Source organism: Meriones unguiculatus, chromosome 2 (genome assembly GCF_030254825.1).
Source record: "Meriones unguiculatus strain TT.TT164.6M chromosome 2, Bangor_MerUng_6.1, whole genome shotgun sequence".
NCBI classification, from domain to species: Eukaryota; Metazoa; Chordata; class Mammalia; order Rodentia; family Muridae; genus Meriones; species Meriones unguiculatus.
In genome coordinates this window covers 42,155,287-42,177,523 of record NC_083350.1, presented here as the reverse complement: position 1 = coordinate 42,177,523, position 22,237 = coordinate 42,155,287, and the positions used below count along the sequence as shown (strand labels likewise).

The following is a 22,237-nucleotide window of genomic DNA, read 5'->3' as shown; positions in this document are numbered from 1 at the left end:
AACAATGGGATATAACCCCAACCTGACCCGATTCCTAAATACTTCCTCTGATAAGAAGGGCCCAATGTTCCAAAGGTCTAAGAACATACTTAATAAGATGCCAGCCAAGTTTTTACAATCCCAAGTTAAGTGGCTGACTATTTACAATGTCCTCAAATGTGATATATGGCACTTGTGAAGTGAAGCAGCGCTTGAGACCTGAGAGCTGCTACTTCAGTTCAACTTTAAAATCTCTGCAAGGACTCAGACACAGTTCTTTTATAAAATTCATTCATGCTTTTATAATTTTACAATGTATTTTTATCATATTCATGACTCACTTGTCTCCTGATCCCTCCCACCCCCAACTCTGGGTCCTCTTTTCTTTTTTTAATAATCCCTCAATTCCAATATGTGCTCCACATCAGTCTTGAGTGGGGGCCATCTACAAAAGAAAGTTTTACAAAGAACACTGTTCTGTCCTGTCCTTTTCTAGGAGTCACCAACTGCTTGCAGCTCCTCAGCGGTGAGACCTTGTGAGCTCTACCTGTCGCCATGCTAGAATGCTCACTGGCTTGATCTTGTGCAGGTCTTGTTCAGGCAACCACAGCTGCTGTGAGGTTGCAAGTGCAGAAGTCCTGCTATGTCCAGAAGACACTGTGTTGCTCCTATTCTCCCCAACCTCTGGACCCACAATGAACCCTGGACTAGGAAGAGAGGTAGGAGAGTGAGTAAGAGAGACAGACAGACAGACAGACAGACAGAGTCTCTGGCCTTTGGCCCTTGTTGAGTTTCTGTTTTAACCACTTTCTACTGCACAAAGAAACTTCTCTGAAGAGGTCTGAGAGCTGTACCAATTAACAGAAAACTACGTATCTGGAGGACAGCTTGGTATGGTGTCAATTTAGCAGAATAACAGTAACAGGTTCACCTCTGGGGCCTATGAGCTCCCCAACCATGGTGTCTGCTCAGATGTACCGTGCTAGGCATGTGTTTCCTTTTGTGAAGTGGGTCTAACATAGAAAATCCAATCAGAAAGCAGTTGGTTACCCACAAACATCCTGCCTCTCAGTTTCTTCTGGGTTAGATAAAGAATGACTCTGGGCTTTGAAAAATTACAAAATATTAAATAATGTACATTATTTAGCAAATACATATTTGTATATTGGTTTTAATTTTAAATTGTTTATTTCCATTGTTTAAAGAGAGGTTAAACAGAACTTTTTAAATTCATGATTCAAATTCTTTAGATACCTAGAAAAAATTATCTTACCCTGATATCTCCTAGCTCTGTTTCATCTACTTCCTCCTCCACACATATGTGCTATCTATCCTTTCAAGGGCTTTCTCTATACACTCACATTTACAGACTTCACTGTTAAACACCTGTGTTTTTCCATTTGCTTATTTGTTTCTGAGACAAGATGAAAGGGTCTCAGTAATTTCCTAAGCTGGTCTAGAACTCCTGTCCTCTAGCCATCCTCCTGCCTCAAGTTCCAAGTAACTGGAACTATGAGTGTGCACCACCTTGCTGACCCTGTATGCTTTCAATTTGTCATTTAACCATATGACAGACTTTTACTCAGGCTTCCCTCTATCACAGCAATTTTTCTTGGGTCATATTTTATTAAATATTTGAGTTTTGATGAACACCTATTTTGTTTCTAATTTGTTACTAAAACAAACATTTTAGTTCATTTTCTGAACTTAGTACTATGTTACCACAATTGTAGTGATTCACATTTATGTGTGTGTGGGCATGCGCATGACACAGCGTATGTGTGAAGGTCAGAGGGCAAATTGCTGGAGTTGCTTCTTTCCTGCTATGCTGTGAGCCCTGGAGATGAAACTCAGGCCACGGGCCTTGGTAGTAAGTACCTCTGACCTGCTCAGTGATCTCACTCCCCCTCTACCCCCAAGCTTAGTGATTTTAAAATAATGACGATTATTATTTTGGAGGCTGGACACATCCAATCTGTGCCTTCTCCTTACTTCTAGTGGCCGTGAGCTATCCTTGCCGTTCCTCAGCTTGCTGATGCCACACTTCAGTCCTTACTTGCTGTCCTCTTAAAATAATACCAGTCTCAACTCAACCTCTGCCCTCATCCCATATGCAAAGCCCTGATTCACCCAAGGTCATAATGTGAGGTTCTTGGTGGATACAGACCTGCGTGGCTACCGTCAGATATAGGAGAGAATTTGTCAGATAAGATTTTTAAAAAATTACACTACAAATTTGCATTAAGTTTGAATATTTTTAGTTTCAGTAACAGATTATTAAAATTTCCTCCATAGTCTTGCCAATTTCTAAAACTTTTGCTGAACTGATAAATTAGGTAAAAATTAATGTGCCATCATTGTTTTACTCAAATATTTTAATTAGGCAATCACAAGCTTCTTCAAATCTGACATGTATCTTTTTTAACATTCACTCCATAAAATTTAAAGTATGTATTAGTCAAATCTAACAAATGATTTCCTAATCAACTGCAGGCTTCATTTAACTAAATTTTATATATCATGACAAAAAACATATAAATATGGACCTATGAGTTGCAAAGGCAAAGTCTACTTAGTTTACAAATGCATTATCAGAGAAAAATATGTAAAGAAGCAAAAAATGTTCTAGACTAAATGTGAAAAGAGGGGAGACTCAAGTGACTGTCAGTCTAACCATAATGATAGGAAAGAAAAATACCCTCCAGGAGTTAGCAAACTCGGGGGGTTGGGGGGGCGCTTGGCAAATAGCCTAAAAGATGAACAAAAACAAACAAGAAGTTCATGTAACTAACAATATAATAGACGTTCAATTCACCCCAAACGATATGGCAAAACCACAATTCTAACTTTAAAGTTGTCACCAAAAAGGGAAACACACCTGTCAAAACTAAACAACTCATGAACTCCTGTGAAATGTACATGTGAAAACTCCAGAAGCTTCTCTACTTCCTTCTAAGCACACAGCATGACTTCAGGTAGTTTGAGCCACATTTATATTTTGTGTAAACCAAAGATAGACTGTGTGCTGCTTTCTCTCAAAACATGCTGCTCATGAAGTTATGAATTTTGGAGGTTTAGCAAAGGTGTGGTGGTGCACACCTTTAATCCCAGCACTGAGGGAGGCAGAGGCAGGTGGATCTCCGATCTCTGTGAGTTTGAGGCCAGGCTGGCCTACAAAGCAAGACCAGGACAGCCAAGGCTACACAGAGAAACCCTGTCTCAAAAAACCAGAACCAAAAACAAACAAACAAATAAAAAAAAATACCCTTAAAAAAACAGCAACTGACCAAGAAATAGAGCAACTGACCAAGAAAAAATTTCTGAAGAGGAAAAAACAATAGCTGAGAATAAAAAAAAAACAGAGCAAATGCTAAGACTAGTCATATATAAACATCAAATACAAATAATTAATTATTAACATTAATTATTAATATAGGTATAGCCAACAGAGTGTGTTGCTACATTTATGAATCTCAATGTAACTCCCATGACTCAAAGTTGTTTTCTCAAGACAGATTAATACTAGATACATGTTGTATTGGGACAGAAAGGAGGTGCTGAACTACCGGAAAAATAAGGACATGTAAAGCTATGCTAAGAAAATGAATACTACAATTTGTTAATCCCATGCATGTCACGCCAAGAACAGCTAATCATACTAAAAATAAAATGCTAAAAACTCACTCACTGTCTTCTGTGGGAAGGACCTGCAAGGAATAAATCCACTCTATTATATCATCTTTGTTCACCACATCTAAGGAATCCAACATATCCAGCCCGGAGAGTGCAAAGAACGCAATTGTCAACCTAAAAAACAAAACAAAGGGAAAATATCACCTTAACTATCAAACCAATTAACTATTTCTGGCTTAAACCCAAAACAAAATAAAGCAAAACACCAAAGGAAACAACAAAAAAAACCAAGCCAGCAAAATCCCTTCGTTCTACTTTTAAAATAATTTAAGTGTCACTCCCACCTTGTCAAATACAAAACAAATAAAACCTCACAATATATTCTTAGTAATTGAGCAGTATAGTCAAAACCTTGAACACTACCTGACCGTGAGACACAGGAATCCACGAAGCCTGCATATAAACAACCTGAAGGCTAAAGGCAGTTTTGTGTATTTGCTGTGTGTATATGTCTGTCTGATGTGTGCCCACGTCTGTCTGTCTGACACACTCGTACATTTATTTTATTTTTAATTAGGGATGTCAGAACATAGTCCATGAACGGAGTTATGAGAGGAGAATTCTGAGTACTGTGAGAAAACTCCAAGAAAACAAGACAAGAGTTGTGATCTCAGTTTTCTCAAAAACGTGGACCTGTTCTTGGATTCTGTTGTCGCGCTCCTCCCGGTGTAGGGGATAGGAGTCTGCTTTAGTTTACTCATTACAACTGGCTATTGTCATTTGTTTATGTGTGCCTATGAAAAACACGTTTCTCTGCCACCTGCCTGTCGCCCTCATGCGAAGCTTGCCCTTGTGATCGTGGACACTTGACTTATGTGACTCCTCTGAAGCCTCCAAGTATAAACTGATGCTATGAATAAAGTTGGTTATTACGTAAGACTTTAGTCTGCCCCTACTGTCAACTCCATTCTCCCAGGTCCTACCACCAGCTAGAGTAAATGATTGGTATGTGTGTGCGCAGAGGAGTACAGGCGCCTAGGGATGGAGGGCAGAGTTGTCAGATTCTGTGAGGGTGGGACTGCAGACAGTTTTTAAGTGAACCACTGTAGGTGCTGCCAACTGAACTTGGGTCCTTGCAAGAACTGTACACACTCTTTACTGTGGAGCTCTCTCTCCAGCGCCACCTAGCTCTTCCTGAAGCTGCCCCTTTAACATTTAGAAGAATGCAACCTGACTTATACACAGCCCTACCTAAGATCTACACAAAGAGGCCTCATGGTTGAAGACACTTGAAAGTCCCAGTTGGAGGTGGTTGTTCAGGAACGGAGCAAAGCAAGGGTTTCTTAGCCTGCGAACCTGGTTGGCTCACACAGAGCAGTGTTTCCAAATTCCTGTCCAAGTGTCACTACTACACCCCCGCAACACTCACTACTTACCTGACTCAAATCAGTATAACCAAACTCTTTATCACTGCCAAAAATGGTCTTTAAAATTTTTGTCTTTGTTAATAAAAAATGCAACTCTTTAGTGAAACAGTACACAATATAAGTGAACATGGCCCAGAAACATAGATTTAGGTTACCCCAAATTCTGCACTCCAATGTAGAGTTTGATAAAGTTTTTTATAGTATCAGAACAAGGAAAGTCATATAAATTAAATCACTTTTCAAATATATGGTGGAAATATTAGGTAGGTGTTAAAGATTAAAGCAAAAGGGGAAAATCTCTGGCATAGACCCCTCACTTATTTTCTGCAGTCCTTAGCCTCTTGGTTGGTAGAAATCTGTTGTATGACACATTTCAAATGTTTTCATCTATGAGTAACAAGGATGTTAGGTCAGACACAGAGGTAGGCATGGAATGGCCATTAAGGGGACTGAAGATAGCCCAAGGCAAACTGCAATTTAACAATAGACCTGCGACATTCCAACCTCTCCACAACCACAGTTCTACTAATCAGTTAGCCAGCCTGGGAGAAGTTTCCATGGAAGCTGTGGTTCATTCCAGGAACTCTGGCTCACAGTCCCTAGTTATGCCTAATTAGCACAGTACAAGAACAGAAATGGTATAATTCTACAAAAACAGCAGGTTAGAAAATATCCCTGGTGTCTAAATATACACACCAGCATTAGCCCAAGAGCTAGGTGTTTACGCTAGTGTGGCTGCACACTGTAATCACAGTGTTAAAGAGGAAGAAGCAAGAATCTTGGGAGCTTGAGGCCATCGTGGACTATACAGTGAGACCCTACTTCCATAAATAAATAAGTAAGCTTGGCTGCTTTGTATCAGTAAGAAGAACACAAGAACTTAAAATCAATTAAAAACCCCAAAAAGCAAACTCCAAACCAAAGTGAAACACAGACGAATCAAGGAAACACACACACACAATGAAAATCCAATATTGTTATCTTTTATATGACATTATTACTGTGCCACAAAAAAACTAAAAAACTATTTTAAAACCTTCTAGAGGAGCTGGAGAGATGGCTCAGCAGTTCAGGACACTTTCTGCTCTTGCTTAGGATAAGGTTCCCAGTACTCATACTGGGCAGGTCTCAACTACCCGTAACTCCAGCTCCAGGAGCTCTAATAGCCTCCCCTCTGGCTCCACAGGCACTTGCATGCACATGCATATATACTTACACACATGTATACATTCATAAATAATAAGTCTTCAAAAATTCTATACAAGTGCAGTGCACTAGACATAGGGGTGAAGACAGCAACTCTCAGCCGATGACCTAAGATGTTACATATGTGCTAATATTTAATGGTTGGTGTGGAGTGAGCTACGGTTACACTGTGTAGTACCAACACGTACTAATCTAATTTTATGAATTAGATTCTGAAAATGCAATCATAAATCTTTACTGATAGCAAGGTAATCATTATCTCTTCACTGCTATCAATGGTACAAGTTTTGGACTTTTTTTTCTTTTCTTTTTTATTTATTTACTTTATTTACTTTACATCCCCTTCTCTCCTTCTTTCAGTCCCAACCTCTCGCCCTCTCTTCTCCCCTTTTTCATCCAGTCCAGCTCATCAAGTTGCATCAGGACTCAACACCGAATGTGTCCTCTTCCCCTGTGGCCTGTGAAGGCAGTCCTGCCAGGGGAAACTGATCAAAAAGCTAGCAAATGAGTTGTGTCCAGTGCAGTCCCCACTTTCCTTACTAGAGGACCCACTTCAAGGCTAAGATGCCCATCTACTGCAACACTGTAAGGGCCCTAGGTCCAGTTTATGCATTGTCCTTGGTTGATGCTTCAGTTTTAGCAAACCCCTCTGGGCTCTGGTTAGTTGGCTCTGTTGTTTTTCTTGTGGAGCTCCTTCACTTTGGGCTCCTGTCTGCAAGTATCATTCATAGTGTCAGGAGTTGGCACTCTCCAATAGGGTAGGTCTTTGGTTGGGCCAAGCATCGGTTGGGCATTCCCTCTGCTCTGCTTTATCTGCTCTATCTTTATCCCTGCACATCTCACAGGGAGGGTAGACTTTTTTTTTTTTTTCTTTTCTTAATGCTGGGATTGATTCATGGCCTGCAGCATGCTAGGAAGCCTCTCTACCACTGAGCCGCATTCCTATCCCTGGAAACAGTTCATTTGAAGTGCAGGCATGTAGTACATGAGGCAATGCAATAACTGTGGCTACAGGAAAGAATAAACAATATGTTATTGTTTCTTTTTAAAGAATCTGTCCAGCTTGGAGTTGCTGAGATGGCTCACTGGCTCCTCTTTCATAGGATGTGGGTTCAAGTTCTAGTACCCACATGGTGGTTCATAACCACCTCCAGTTCCAGGCCCTCTTCTGGCACCCCACGGGCACCAGTCACAATACAGCAAAATATCCATACACATAAAATAAAAAAATTTACATGCTTAAAAAAGTTCTGTTCCTGTTCCTCCTTCAGGGCTCATCTCACATTGTTTGGCAAGTATTTGTTGGTGCCTTTTATATGCCAGCTGCCACTAAAGGAAGGCCAAGCACAGTGCTGTCCTGTAAGTCATAGTGAAATGATGAAAATGCTGAAAAACAACAGCCAGTGGCTAAAATGTGGTGGAAAACTTGAAATGTTTTGGCTATTGTAAAAAAAAAAAAATGGAATTTTAAATCAGATCTAATCAACCCAGAATAAAATAGCCAAATATGACTATTGACAATCAACTCAAACAAGGCAGCTCCAGTGTTATAAACAAGACAGACTTCTCATAAGTTATTAAAAAAAAAAAAACAACAACAATAAATGCAGGAGGTCAGGTGGCAGTAAAGAAAGGCTTCTCTAAAGAAATCTGGATTACAGTGTATGTGCTTGCTATAACTCTACATTAATAGGCAGCACAGAACTTAGAGTGCTAGCTTGCCTTGTTCAGTTATATTTCTGCAACTACCAGAGTTAAGTATTTTTTTTTTTTTTGTTTGGTTTGGTTTTGGTTTTGATTTTTCGAAACAGGGTTTCCCTGGGTAGCCTTGGCTGTCCTAGACTCGTTTTGTAGACTACCCTTGCCGTGAACTCCCTATCCACCTGCTTCTGCTTCCCAAGAGTGCTGGGATTACGGGCATGTGCCACCACCAGAGGCTGAGTTAAGTATCTCTTGAACACATCTGTAGAAGTAGCTATAAAAATCCCCAAAATAAACCTGTCACAAAGTGTTCAAAACATACTGGAAGGTCCTGGTTCAATAAATGTAGGGGGCACCAGAACAAAGCCAATGTGTTACTGGGCGTGGTGGTTTATGTCTTTAATTCCAACCCTTGGGAGGCAGAGGCAGGAGGTTCTCAGAACAGGGTGGGTCTACACGGTGAGTTTCGGGCAAGTTAGGCCAACATTGTGAGATCTTGTCTGAAATAAAACAAAAACTGACGTTTCTTACATTCGGACCCTAGACAGCTTGAAGCCTCACTCCAAAACATAGCAGTGCACAGCAAACGTCTCCTGCTTTCTCGGTTCTCCTATAACAGTTCCTTAAACTCTATCAAATGTCAAACATTTGCCAACTCCAGACTTACAGTGCTTCACGCAACACTGGACCTTTTTATCCTACCATTAGATTTACAATGCCTCCTAAGTAAACTTCTAATCACATCTCAGTAGAGGGTTTCCCTGCCTTTCAGTGAATTAAGGGCGAAGGATAGTACAGGGGCCATGACGGACAAACGCTTCGTATTTTGCTTTTGTAAACGTGAAGAAACAAAAAAAAAAAGTGACTCACAGGATGTTAAGGGAGTTGTGGGGGACTGGAGGAGCTCACAGAAAATGGCTTGGACGTGAAAAGAGGCGAAACCGGGAGATTCCCAAAGTCCTGAGCTAGGAACTCCACACCTCCCAGAGGGTAAGCAGAAGGTGCGGGCAGCTAGCGGCGAGGCCAGGAGAGAGGCTGGGGCGAGGAAGTGCAGAGTGGTGGGGAGCCCGGGGCCCAGAGCTGGCCAGGCAGGGCCGGGCTCCGGGTTAAGGCCGGGCTCCGCAGCAGCGCAGACCCGCAGGTTCCCGCAGTCCAGCCGCTCCGCGGCGCGCATCCGGGGGACCACTATCGCCAGCCCGCCGCGGCAGCCTCGAGTTACCTGCTGGTCTCCAGCGAAGAATAGCGCTCCGGCAAGACCTGCAGGCAGCGTTGGAAGAACCGCACGTGCCGGTCCCGCAGGAAATCCAGCCGCTCTCCTTCTCCGCTCCCCGCTAGCCGGTCGTCCTCCGTGGCCGCCATGTTGCTCCGGAAGTGACAGCTACCGCGATCCGGAAGCAGTTGGCGTGCGGCGTGAAGTCAATTCCAGCGAGCTACCCACAGTGGCCCTGTTGGGGCCAAGAGCCTGCCTCAGACCGAGGAAATTGTGCGAGCCACATACTGTTGACCACCGAAAACAACAGTAGAACGTTTTGTCTTTCTTCTCCCTAGGATGGACAATCTTTTCCATTCAGTACCAAAGTTTTCCATCCTCGTGTCTCCTAAATTCAGTCCGTAAATACCCTCCATAAGATTGGTTTTGTTTTGTTTTTTTCTGTTTTCGAGACGAGATTACTCTGTGTAGCCCTGGCTGTCCTGGAACGCGCTCTGTAAACCAAGCTGGCCTCGAACTCAAGAGCTCCATCTGCCTTAAAAGTGTATGCCACTGCGCCTGGCACATAAGATTTTTTTGTGTGTGTTTGTGAAAATGTCAGTCAAACACCTTCACGTGCTAACCCTAACATTTTAAGTCCTGGCCCTAAACATTCGGGTGTGCGATCTGAAAGCTTAATTTTGCAAAGATTCATTTTTGGAGGGCCACAGTTTTAAGATGCATGAATAGGCAAGCCAAACTTTCTAGAGAATTAAGAACACTATGAAGATTTGGGCATATTTTTCTAAATCTCTTTACAATATCTGGAATTATTTTGAAGTGCATGCACAGATGGTCCTCATTTTATGTTTTGATCTCTGCTATGTACTGAATATTGGCACTTTTAAAGTGAAGATGTCAAATTGGCAGGGGGCAGTTCCATTGACTGAAGGTCCTTGAAATGGACCCATCAAATACCAAAGCATCATATGGCAGAACTCAAGAATAGTTAGGATTAAAAGAATATAATCAAGCCTTGGCTCCTCTTATAAAAAAGCTCAGGCAACAGGAGCACAAGATAAAGCTACCAAGCAGAATTTATGACAAACAAAACAACAAAATATACAAAGAGAGATAAGAAGGCAATAAATGTAAAAGTATTTCCTTAATAAGGATTAATCTTTGCTTAAATATTAAAAACATTGATTGTATAAAGGGAACTAGACAACGTAAGAACTAATTCTGCTTATATACTTTATTTCCTTACTGTTGATAGCTTAGAAATACTGATATACATTTCCTCTTAATAAATTCAGTGTAACAAATTAGTGAAGTTGATTTATGCTTACAGATAATACACATTTATTCAATTATAGGCTGACTTTTTCCCACAGGGACGAACCATAAAAATGTTAGGTTTTATGGTTCTGATAGTCTGTCACAACTATTCAGGCCTTCAGTTGCAATTTCAGTATAAATCATACTTAGCCATAGACAACGTGTAACCAAGGCTGCTTCAATAAAACTTTATTCATACAAAAATGGAATTCAAGTTTCCTTGGCCATATACTATTGCCTTTAAGTTTATTTACCAGGCACTAATGAGGAAGGAATTCAGCAAAGATTAGTCCTAAACTAGATTATTTAAACACCAACCAAATAAAGGTGTACTTTTAATTGTAGAACACGAACTTCTTACAAAACATGACCTGTGGGTTAGTATTATATTTATTAAACTCACACTCCAAAGCACCTGAGTAATTTTTGGTACTCAGTAGTTGCAACACATGCCTGGCAACCTGAATTAAGTCCTAGGGACCAACATAAAGGTGGAAGGAAAGAACCAATTCCACCAAGTTGTCATTTGATATCCCCCATGTGTGCCTGCCGCCAAAGACATGATGCTTATACACACACACACACACACAATTAAAGGCAAGGCTAGAAGTAAAGCTCATGGAACAATCAGTTGGCACACACAGGTCCCTAGGTTCAACCCAAACACCAGCACCAAAGACTAAAGATTCACATCACCAGGGTCTCAGCTTCGATTCAGGGAGCTGGAGGCGCATTTGCGAACAGTGCACAGCAACCCGGGAAGGCTCTTTTCCTATATCTTAGACAGCTGTTCCTTCCTGTTGAAGCCCTCTATCTTGCATATTACTGCAGATTATTTAAACACTTGTGGAAAACGAGTAACCGGAAGTAACCAGCACTTCCAGTCAAGGCTACTTCCCACTGTTCACCAATAACTACAATTAGAATTCACTTTCCAGAATTTGGAACCTATATAATTTGAATCCATAAATGTGCGTAACTATTAAATGATACATAAGAAAATGTTTAAATCACAAAGCCTAGTAATTTGGGGGCCATTCAGCCTATATGTCCCAAATTATAATTAAAGATATTTAAAGACAAAGTTTGTAAGAAGTAAATTTCCTATATTTTATATACAGTACTTTCCTTATAAGTTGAAATCTAATTAAAGTTAGGATGACAGTAAATGTTTTAATATGAAAAGCCGAATTAAATTTTGTTTTCACACAAAGATTTTTACTTCTCCATCAAAAAACATCAGTATACTGTTTAAAACTAGCTTACAAAGGTAAGCAGAAGAAAACTGTGCCAGCCAGTAAGATACAAAGACACAAAGGTTTTATAAATCTGTGGAGTCTGAAAAGATTGAAAGAAAATATGACACAGTTGCAGGAAACCCAGATGATGACATCATAATATATGAATAAGGTATGTGTAGCAAGGGAGGTTTTTTAAAATAGTCTCCATATAAAACAAAGCATGCTTTAATCAAATACAAAATATTCATTACACAAAATGAAACAATTGACACACTACCATTTTGTTAAACTTAGGAAAGTACTAAGTTATTAAACAACTCTTTTTTAAAAAGACACTTTACATTTTTTGTTACTCAAACTTAGTTACTTCCAAGTTATAAAAGTAACAAAATTTTGGCTTAAAAAAGACTGATTCTCCAAATTATGTCATTAAGCCATGATAAAAACAAAACAAAAAATTTGAATATTTTGAGTATTTAAATGGAAAAATGTTTGTAACATAAACCTATTTCAATAACTTTTATATCAATATAGGCCAACACATGCCATCTTTGTAGAAACAGAATACTGACAGTGCTACAAGACATTTAAAACCTCTCAATTCATATACAGCACAATAACCAACCTGACTAAGCTAGTGACATTTAAACAGCATTGTTGACCACCTGCTCCTGAAATACAATATACCAATATTCTCATCAAGTGACTAGCGCTTGCATTATCTCATCCTCCCTCTAGATTCCTTGTCTCCAGGTTGGAATGGCCCTAGAGAGAAAAAGAGAAAATCAATTCTAAATATGTAGGGAAATCAAAACAACAGCAAAACAAGTGATTAACTGGCAACTTAAACAGACAAACAAATATGTATGTATGTATGTATGTATGTATGTATGTACAGCTGGCAAGATGGCTACATTGGGAAAGTAGGTACAGGCACATGGGTGGAAGGAGGTGCACAAAAACCCAAGCTATCCTCTGATAGACACAGGTACATCATACCAGCCAGAGCATTCACATGCCCATGCACAAAACACACACAACACAAATATAAGAAAAACACATTTGCTTTAGCAATCTGTTAGTGAAAGTATATATTGAGAAACTGCATAAAATACAGCCATGCATAAAACTACATTAAGACAGAAAAAAATTGTAAATTCTATAAATGAACACCTTCTGCTACCTTCTCACCTGTGTGGGATATGGAGAAGTGGCCCAGAGCCTGATGGGCCTATCTTTTTGGTTCGTTCTTCCCAGCCTTTGGTAGGCTTATAAAGCCTAGAGGGATCTCTACTGACATTATTTTCAACCTGTGATCAGAAGGAAGAAGAGTATCAGTTAACTTAAATGAACAATCCTTAGTAACATAAAGGAGTTTTAAAAACTATACTTGGCATTAGCCAAACATGAACAAACTAATGTGTTCAACACAAGCTCCCCTTACAATGCTACAATCATTAATAAACTGCTAATTTAGCCTTTTCCAGTCCCATTATTTCATTTCTGCTTTAATTACCTGAAACAGACTATGGCTTAGTATAAGAGCAATATAACCAGACAACAAATATAGGGTAACTAAAACCAATAAAGTTGTCTACGTGGCCCATGAGGGCACACATTGGTTCTGAGCCACTACCAGTGAGACTAAGCAATGCCCACAGCTGCCCAGATGCAGAAAGGAGGTTCAGAAAGAATGATAAGCAAAGGACGATGAACAAGAGTAGCCAGAAAATTCAAGGTAAAAGAAAAGAATGTTTCTAACGTAACATGGCAGAACTCAAATAATTGCTAAAAATGTGTTAAGCTGTATTCTGCAATATGTAAGTGTGAAACATGAAGCAGACAGAACAATGAGTATAAAGAGAGAGATCTGCCAGTCTCCTTAAAGTCAAGGAGTTGGGGTATCAAGGAGAGAGCAGGGAAAGAGAAGTCCTGGTGTGTGCTGATGCTGGCATAACAACATATATTCTCTACTGTAGAGTTCAGAGAGCTAGGAGAAAGGATTTTGACTGGTTTTGCCATAAAGAAGTGAAAATTTTCTAAAGAAGTAACTACTTAATCTGATTTCAACATCACATAATAAACACATTACATACATGAGAAAATGAATACCTCATTAATGTGAAAAAAATTATGGTTACATCTTGGTAAGGAAAATAAGTTTAAAAAGTGAAGATAAATTAAAGCAGGGCATGATGGCCCACACCTATGCATTCAAGCACAGTCTAGGCTACACAGTAAGATTTGTCTCAGAAACAAACAAAACAGAATGGAGTACCTTTTCTTTTAACTTTGCCAGTCGCCTTTGTTTTTCTGCCTTTTCCTCTTCTTTAGCCTGTCTATCTAGAATTTTCAATTCAAGTTTATGTAAATCCTAAGAAAATACCAACAAAAAAGATTATATTAAGAAAACAAAATTAACTAAAATATGCTTCCTTAAGTGTTTGCAATTTAAACTACATCAGCTGCTAATACTCTTTCAAAAAGTGATGTTTTCAAATGAAGGCTAAGAAGTGAACTTTCCTGACTGCAACTCATGTAGAGCCTTTCTGCGTTACTTTCTTTTTACTTAAAGGTTCAGTCTAAATCTCTTCATTAAACTAAATCCATTTTTCAATTAGCCATAAAGGTATGTAGAGTCTGGAGTCTCTCATATGATTTCATGTTTTCAGTTTTGTTTATTTTCTTTCTTCTCAATTCTTTTAAAATTATGGAGCCCGCTTAGCATGTGGGGGGAATCAGTAAACATGGCATCTTTTGTTACCCAGTAAGAGTTTTATTCATAAACTAGAAGAAATGAGCTAAAGTTCACACTCAAGTGTTTTTAATCTGTTTTTCTTTGTACCTCCCTTTATGAATGTTGCTGCTTTGTACCTCCCTTTATGAACGTTAATGACACCATTAACAATTCATAACATTTTTTACTCACTGACAGCTACTTTGTTTATATTTTGTGCATTTTAGGACAATCTTCCGTTCACATAGCACAAACTCGTGTGTGTGTGATTAGGAACTGAACCTGGAGACTCCAACATGCTAGGCTCTCCCACTGAACTGCATCCCTAGCAGTGTACTGTAGTGTTTCTAGTTTCTCAAACACAGCTGACACTCCTCCAAGCCTTTGGTCGTGGTCTCCCTTCTGTTAGAGAAGAGCTCGCCTTCCCTTCTCCTTCAAGACTCAAGTCAAGCCTCCCCTTCTCTCTAACACTCACAGCTCTGGGAAGCACCCTCTCTATCTACATCCCTCAGCTCCCAGTACTCTGCCTATACCTTAATTACCTCAGCATCTGTCCTAATTAGGTTTCTAATGGTGTGATAAACACAACCAAAAGCAACTTGGGAAAGGTTTATTTCAGCTTACAGAGGTAGTTCATCACTGACTGGGGGAAGTTAGGTCAGGGACCTGGAGACAGGAACTGAAACAGAGGCCATGGAGACTGCTTACTGAAGCGTGCTTTCTTCTACAGCCCAGGACCACCTGTGGCAGTCTCAGTGGGTTGGGCCCTCCCATATCAGCCAGTAATAAAAACAGGTATGACTAAAGGCTAATCTAATGGAGGCATCTTCTCAATTGAAGGTCCCTCTTCCCAGAGGACCCTTGTGTCAACTTGACAAAAACAAAAACAAACAAACAAATTCTAACCAGGACACCATGACTTTAGTTGCATATATATCTTTTCCACTAAATTATAACTTACTAGAGGTTAGAGGGTAAAGCATAACTCATTTTGTTAGAGCAATGCCAGTGCTAGTGTGGTATGTAAGATGATAGGATGAACTCAATGTCTGTGAAACCAAACCTGGAAATAATACCTTCAGGAATCACACTCATAAATTACTTAGGATGTTTACTCACTCTTTCTTGAAATCTGGAAATCTCATCAGCAGCGGTTTTCCTTTTTTCTGCCTTTTCTATCTTTTCCTTTATCTCTTTCTCAAGCCTCAGGAACTCTTCTTGCTCTCTTTTCTGTTGGGTATAACTTTCTAGGAGTAGTTTTAACTTGGACTGCCGCTGGCGCTCTTTCTGCTGCTTTCTCTCTTTCTCTTCCTCTTCTTTGAGCTGGGAAGCATGCTTTATTGACATCTCTATACTTTTCTGCTTTTTCCAAGCTTCAACTGCCATCTTCTGCTTCTTTCTCTGTTCCTCTCTCTGTTTTTGACTGTCTTCTGGTTTGCCATGAGAAGGTATAGGTGTGGTGTCTGCCTTTTCTTTTAACTTGAGTATTGCCTCTTTCTTTTGCTGCTTTTTCGTTTTCCAATTTTGAATAGACTAAAATGATCAAAGTGAAACAACAAAAACAAAACTGCTTGTGATCAGTCTGCGGCATTTAAAATACCACCTCAGTTCTATTTTCATAGAAAGATGTTGATTTGTAGATGTTAATGTTTAGGTTTTAGGGTTTGTTTTAAACCAGTGCAACTTTTTTCTCCTTACATTAAAAATAAAAAAAATACTGTATCCTGTAAATCTCTGGACCCTGAGTTATTTATTGGCCTTCCTCTGTATATAGGAGCTCTCCTCCATCATTCTCAGGTACTGTCATTTCCTCTAATCGCCTCACATTTGTTTTCAAATTCTCTTTCTAGACATACTATGTGTTCTAAGAGATGTTTCTCTTAACAGATATCAGAAGAATTGAAAATTAGATAGAGAAGACCATGAGCCTTGAAGCCATTTTATTTGGGAACAAATTCTGGCTTTCCTATTAATTAGGTCTGAGCCTGGATGAGTTACTAGTCTGTCCTCTGCTCATCTCCTGCAGTGGTCTGAATGAGAATGGTCTCTGTAGGCTGGTATTTTTGAGTGATTTGTCCCCAGCTGGTGGAACTGTCTGGGAAGGACTGAAAGCCGTGGTCTTGTTGGAGGAGGTGTGTCACTGGTCACAGGCTGTTGTTTCAAACGCACACACCATTCTTTACTTAGCTCTCTTTCTCTTTCTCTGCCTCATGGTTATGGATCAAGATATAAGCTCTCCACTTCTGTTCCAGGACCATGCCTACCTGTGTTCTGCCATGCTCTATCACGATGGTCATGAACTGTAAGGCCCTGGAACAGTAAGCCCCAAATCAAATGCTTTCTTTTATCAATTGCCTTGGTCATGGTGTTTTGACATAGCTATAGAAAAGTAACTAGGACATCCACAGAGTGGTAATTCACAGTGTGTAATTCTTACACAGAGTTATTGCGTAAGAATAATATAGTGCCGGGTACACGACGCTTCTTAATTGCAGGGGGGAAAAAAGAATGAAATGCTCCATCTCTAAGTATGAATATTTCAAAGGCTATTTAAAAATCTAGCAACCTTTATGCTACATAGTATACCATATACTGTATTACTCAGTCTGCACCCTGGTCAGGATACTATTTCCTCATCTTTCCTTACAGTTTACCATTCATTCATTCATTTAATAAATCCTACACAGTGAGATGATATGAAAAGCAAAGCTGTAGGATCCGGAGATGATTAACAATACCAAATAATATCTAGACAGTACTACTCGATACGCCAGTCCTCAAACATGTCAGGAATTTGTGACAGAATGGACTTCTTCCTTCACCGAGACAAACAAAACAAAAACAAACAAAAAAAAAAAACTATGGAAAAAGTCAACTAAAAATGAATAGTGTGCTTCCTGGGCAGTGGACCACCACCTCATTTCATGATAGAGCAGCCACAGTTCACAGACAGGGGTCAAGTCCATGGATCAGCTTTCAGTGGCACAATCCTAAGTAGACACGTCATAGACACACCAGAGGGCATGGTGGGAAACTTCTTAGTGAATGCCCCAGGTCCACTTACTTTTGGATTGAAAAGAAGGCATCCTTTGATCTAGGAATGTTTTGTCAGCCAGGAAATGGAAGGGGGGGGGGAATGTACATAAAAAGAGAAGGTATTCAAGGACACCAGAGGATGTCTGAAGATGGTTAAGTAGCATTTATGCAAAACACAGGCTCTATTAAAAGAATTAGGGGTAGAAATTCTCTACTCAACATCTTAAACTCAGTATATTTAGCACTCAGTACTTGTGTTTTCCCCAACTTCCCTCTAACATGTAAACTACTTCTCTATGCTCACACTGCCTTCCACTTCAGCCACACACCAAATCTAATCTATCAATCTTTAGGAAACAGAGTGACCGCGCATAAGAGTAATGTGGAGCTGGGGAGACTTGCTTTTATTACAAGGAGCACTGTTCTGGTCCTTCTTGAGACAGGGAGTTTCACAGAGAGAAAGCAACCTAGACAACTGGTTGTTGGGCCCAGAGTTCCAGTTGTCTGCAAAGTTCTAACAGGTTTCAGGGCAATGCTGACTGTGTTGGAGAATCACTGAAAATCTAGTGTTCCAAGCAGTGGTAGAAGAGCCTACACATATCTTAGCAGCTTACAATTTAGGTCTTTTTTTTTTAACTTTTATTAATTGCACTTTATTCATTTTGTATTCCCCACAAACCCCTCTCTCCTCCCCTGCTAATCTCACCTTCCCTCCCCGTTCTTCACGAATGACCCTCCCCAAGTCCACTGATAGGGGAGGTCCTCCTCTCCTTCCTTCTGATCCTAGTCTATTAGGTCTCATCAGGAGTGGCTGCATTGTCATCTTCTGTGGCCTATTAAGGCTGCTTCCCCCTCAGGGGGAGGTGATCAAAGAGCAGGCCAATCAGATTATAGCAGAGGCAGTCCCTCTTCCCATTACTAGGGAACCCACTTGGACACTGAACAGCCATGGGTTACATCTATGCAGGGGTTCTAGGTTATCTCCATGCATGGTACGTGGTTGGAGTATGAGTCTCTGAGAAGACCCCTGTGTTCAAATTTTCTGGTTCTGTTGCTCTCCTTGCGGAGTTCCTGTCCTCTCCAGATCTTACTATTTCTTCTTTCATAAGATTCCATGCACTCTGCCCAACAGTTGGCCATAAGTCTCAGCATCTGCATTGATAGTCTGCAGGGCAGAGCCTTTCAGAAGCCTTCTGTGGCAGGTTCCTAACTTGTTTTCGTCTTCTTCTGATGTCCATCCTCTTTGCCTTTCAGGATGGGACATTCACCTTATTTTAGATGGGGTAAATCAATGACAGCAACAACACAAAAACCCATGGCTTTTTCTAAACTTCAGATTACACACACGGTCATTATTTTTCAGTGTTTTTCAGGTATGTCACTTGTAGAAAAGACATTTATTCTTATTAAACCAAGCAAGCTGAGGTTCACCATAGCTGACCTCAAACAATAGCAGCAAACACTTATGAACTACAACTAACCCCTCAGACTTTTTTCAACAGGTAACCCATTTTATTTAGATTTAAATTAAATGGTTCTCAACCAAGGGTGATTTCCCTTCCCAGGCAAATACGGCAATGTCTAGAGACACATCTGCCGATTACAATGAAGAGAACATTGCGAGCATCTATTGCTGGAGCTCAGTGTCGCAGATAACCACTCTACCGCGGACAGGACATCCACCACAGCACAGTTGGGCAGCACCAGATGCAGAGGTTGAGAAACCCTGACCTAAGCCAAAGCCAGGCTAACACTGATTTGAAAATGAGCCTTTTGGAATATTTGCTACAATCCTCTTAGGGTAGCTAAAATTGGAGTCTTTAAGCAATGAGGTTCAAGTTCAAAAGTACCAAAGAAACTTTTAAGAGTCTGTTCCCCATAGAAACTAATGTGGCCTTTGCTAAGATGACATTTTCCTGCCATCAGCGCGAGTAGGAGTAAACCCTGGCCCTGAGTGTGTAGAGACAGAATCGTATGGCACACGGCATAAGTTCTTGTGGTAGAAGTGTTTGGTCTTGGGAACTCCAATTGAAGTTGTACCACTGGGTAAAAGTTCCCTACCTTTTCAGCATCTTGGTTTCATCTGCTGTGAGACCATGGCTGTCTTTATGCTATTTGTGGCAAGCTAATGAGCTAAGAGTTTTGCAAGCATGGCACACAGACACACACAATGCACAACAGCTGCTGTAATTACTATTTGTTAGTATTTAGGCAGCCTGCTCCTGGGTTGCCTAGCAACATATGATGTCATCATGTGTGTGTCCCCCCCCACACCAGGTAGTCCCACCTGGCAGGTGTGGTTCAATTGCTCCATAAAGGACCAACCTGCCACTTTGTCACTCTCCTACTTTCTTGCTCTCTTGCTCTCCCCTCTCTCTGTCAGGGCAGCCCCTCCCCCCACCATATCTCTCTCCTTCCCTCTCTCTCTCCATCTCCATCGAATAAACCTCATTGGATTTAAGACTGGTTATGTCCATCCTATCCTTTTAAATAAATACTAACACTATTACCTCTTTTTTCTTTTCTTCTAGAGCCAGGAATTTCTGATACCACTTCTCGTGTTGCTGAACTTCCTCCAGCGTTCTTCCTGGAAGGTGTTCTACAACCTCCTTCATAAATGCCGGCTTTCCCTTATGTTTGTTTCTGACTTTCACAAAGTTCTGGTGGTCAAAGTCATCCCAGCCCCCCTGTCGCCCTCCAGTTTGCTGAAGGAATTTTTCAAATTCTACCACTTCTTCCGGAAGAGTACTTGGTGTCACTCTGTCTATGGGAACTTTGCTTGAGATCGCTCTGAAAGCTTTCTCTGTTTCTGAATTACCCAAAGCCCAAGAGTCGATTTTCCTAGAGACAGCACTCAACTCACTATTCGTTGTTTTCTCTTCTTGAATAAGCTCTTCATATCTAAAATTAAGAAAAAAAGTTGTATAACATAACATCCAAACCATATTAACCCTTCATTTTCCTGAAAATTTAATTATTCTTGACCGTTTCATCTCCCGTTGGCATTTCTAATAATAATAATATTCATATCTGAGCCTTAAAAGCAGTTTATTTCCTCAAACATAAACAATCCTGCAAAATTTTATTTGTGATCTTCTGCTGTACAAGATAAATGAAAATTTACTTTAAAGGCCATTTAAACTGTAGGACAAAGGCAGTCTTAGGTTGCTTTTGTACAAGATTCAGTATATTTGCAGGCAACAACCTAAGGGTGACTAGAAAATCAAAGTTAAAACTTTAGGTTAAATGATTTTAAAACATACATTAGTCTCTGTTCTTCTTTAAAAGTATTGATTGCATTTTCAATTTCTTCCATCATTTCTCTGAGCTTTTCAACAACTGTAAAAAAAAAACATGTCATATTTCAATATAGCTGAGTTAATAATTAAGAATAATAAGTATGGACTAATCCTAATTTCAAAAACCTTTCTTAGCCTAAGCAACTAAGAAAAATGCTCACAAGTACATTTTTGTGATTATAATTTATTTCTGATTAAAGGCATTTCCTATACACCCATATTATTAAATCCTATAATCAGTATAACTTTTAGAAAAATTATTTCATATTACACATACTATCATTTGATTTGCACTTTTTATGTAAGAAAATGCTTTGGTTTAAAAATGTGGACAGTCAGGCATAGTGGTGCACAGCTTTAATCTCAGCACTTACAACGTGGAAGCAGGTGACTATCTGTGAGTTGGAGGGCAGCCAGAGCTACATAGCAAGGCCTAAAACAAAACAAAAAACAAAAAAGCACCAACAAAAAGAGCTATGCTTAACCTAAAATACAAGTATATATACTACTGCCTCACTTTTTCTATGATTACGTATGGCATTTCATTGTCTAAAACTATCTTGATTCATTTAATTTTCCTGTTGATGAACTTTTAAATATGCACAATGGTGCACTAAAAATCCGTGCACATACTTTAACATGTCCAAATAAGGATTTGTATAAGATAACTAATAACTTGAAATACTGACTACACAAAGTCCTTCTATTCTACAGTCCTTCTATTCTATATGAGACTTGCTCCTCTGTTCTGCAGAGGCTCCACCATCCTTCCTCCATGAGCTTCCAATCATTTCCAAAATAAGTCAAGAACCTGTCATCAATTTAGCTGACTTTTTTTGTGATTATTGATAAGCATGGACATTTATTTCAGGTAAGTTTTATATTTCTTTTGATACATTGTGTGCCTTATAATCTTTGTCCATTTTCTAGCACTTTATCTTGGTTACTTGAATTTGTAGACATTCTATATATCTTATGAGTATTCAATTAATAAATTATACACATACATATACTTTTCTAATTTATCTTTCAACAGTATTTATAGGTTTTAAGTATTCCTATAGTAATCAATTATGGCCATCTCTTCTTTAGATTTTTGTTCTTCTCATACAACAGAATTCTATCAAAAGTTGTTGAATGTTCCCTTTAGCACATTTAATTTAATGAATACTATCCATTCTTTTCCCGTTTGCCAGTTTTAGTGCTTGCTCCAAGCACTGAACACATATTCTAGAGCACTGGTCCACTCCATCCTGCCCCCAACGCTACCAGAAGGTTTATGATCTCCGGTGCACAGCTGAAGGCATGCAAGCTCAGAGAGATCTATTAATTTGCCTGAAATGTCCTAACTAACAAATGACAGATCAAGCCTTTGATCTTGTACATTCTGGGCCCATATATCTTGAACACTATGCTTTGAGCCATCAGGAATGAGTTTTGACATGGGAGGT

General features: G+C 39.7%; 2 protein-coding genes across 5 annotated transcripts in view; both read right to left on the bottom strand.

Moving 5' to 3' along the window:
- Pggt1b (protein geranylgeranyltransferase type I subunit beta) overlaps positions 1-9,424 on the bottom strand; it is a 39,778-nt gene extending 30,354 nt beyond the window's left edge. The window contains exons 1-2 of one of the 3 annotated variants that reach the window (XM_021652561.2): positions 9,166-9,424; positions 3,668-3,786 (exon numbers count right to left, since the gene is read on the bottom strand). In XM_021652561.2, coding sequence (XP_021508236.1) covers positions 3,668-3,786; positions 9,166-9,305 — 259 coding nt within the window. In that variant the 5' untranslated portion in view covers positions 9,306-9,424. Of the gene's footprint in view, positions 1-3,663; positions 3,787-9,165 lie in introns of those variants that run through there. The other 2 variants (XM_060377306.1, XM_060377305.1) reach the window with 2 other exon arrangements.
- Positions 9,425-10,413: 989 nt separating this feature from the next.
- The window catches only part of Ccdc112 (coiled-coil domain containing 112), a 29,294-nt gene continuing 17,470 nt past the window's right edge, over positions 10,414-22,237 (bottom strand). Inside the window, exons 5-10 of one of the 2 annotated variants that reach the window (XM_021652559.2) lie at positions 20,751-20,826; positions 19,998-20,388; positions 15,571-15,984; positions 13,993-14,088; positions 12,906-13,024; positions 10,414-12,479 (exon numbers count right to left, since the gene is read on the bottom strand). In XM_021652559.2, coding sequence (XP_021508234.1) covers positions 12,449-12,479; positions 12,906-13,024; positions 13,993-14,088; positions 15,571-15,984; positions 19,998-20,388; positions 20,751-20,826 — 1,127 coding nt within the window. In that variant the 3' untranslated portion in view covers positions 10,414-12,448. The remainder of the gene's footprint in view (positions 12,480-12,905; positions 13,025-13,992; positions 14,089-15,570; positions 15,985-19,997; positions 20,389-20,750; positions 20,827-22,237) is intronic. The other variant, XM_060377304.1, reaches the window with a different exon arrangement.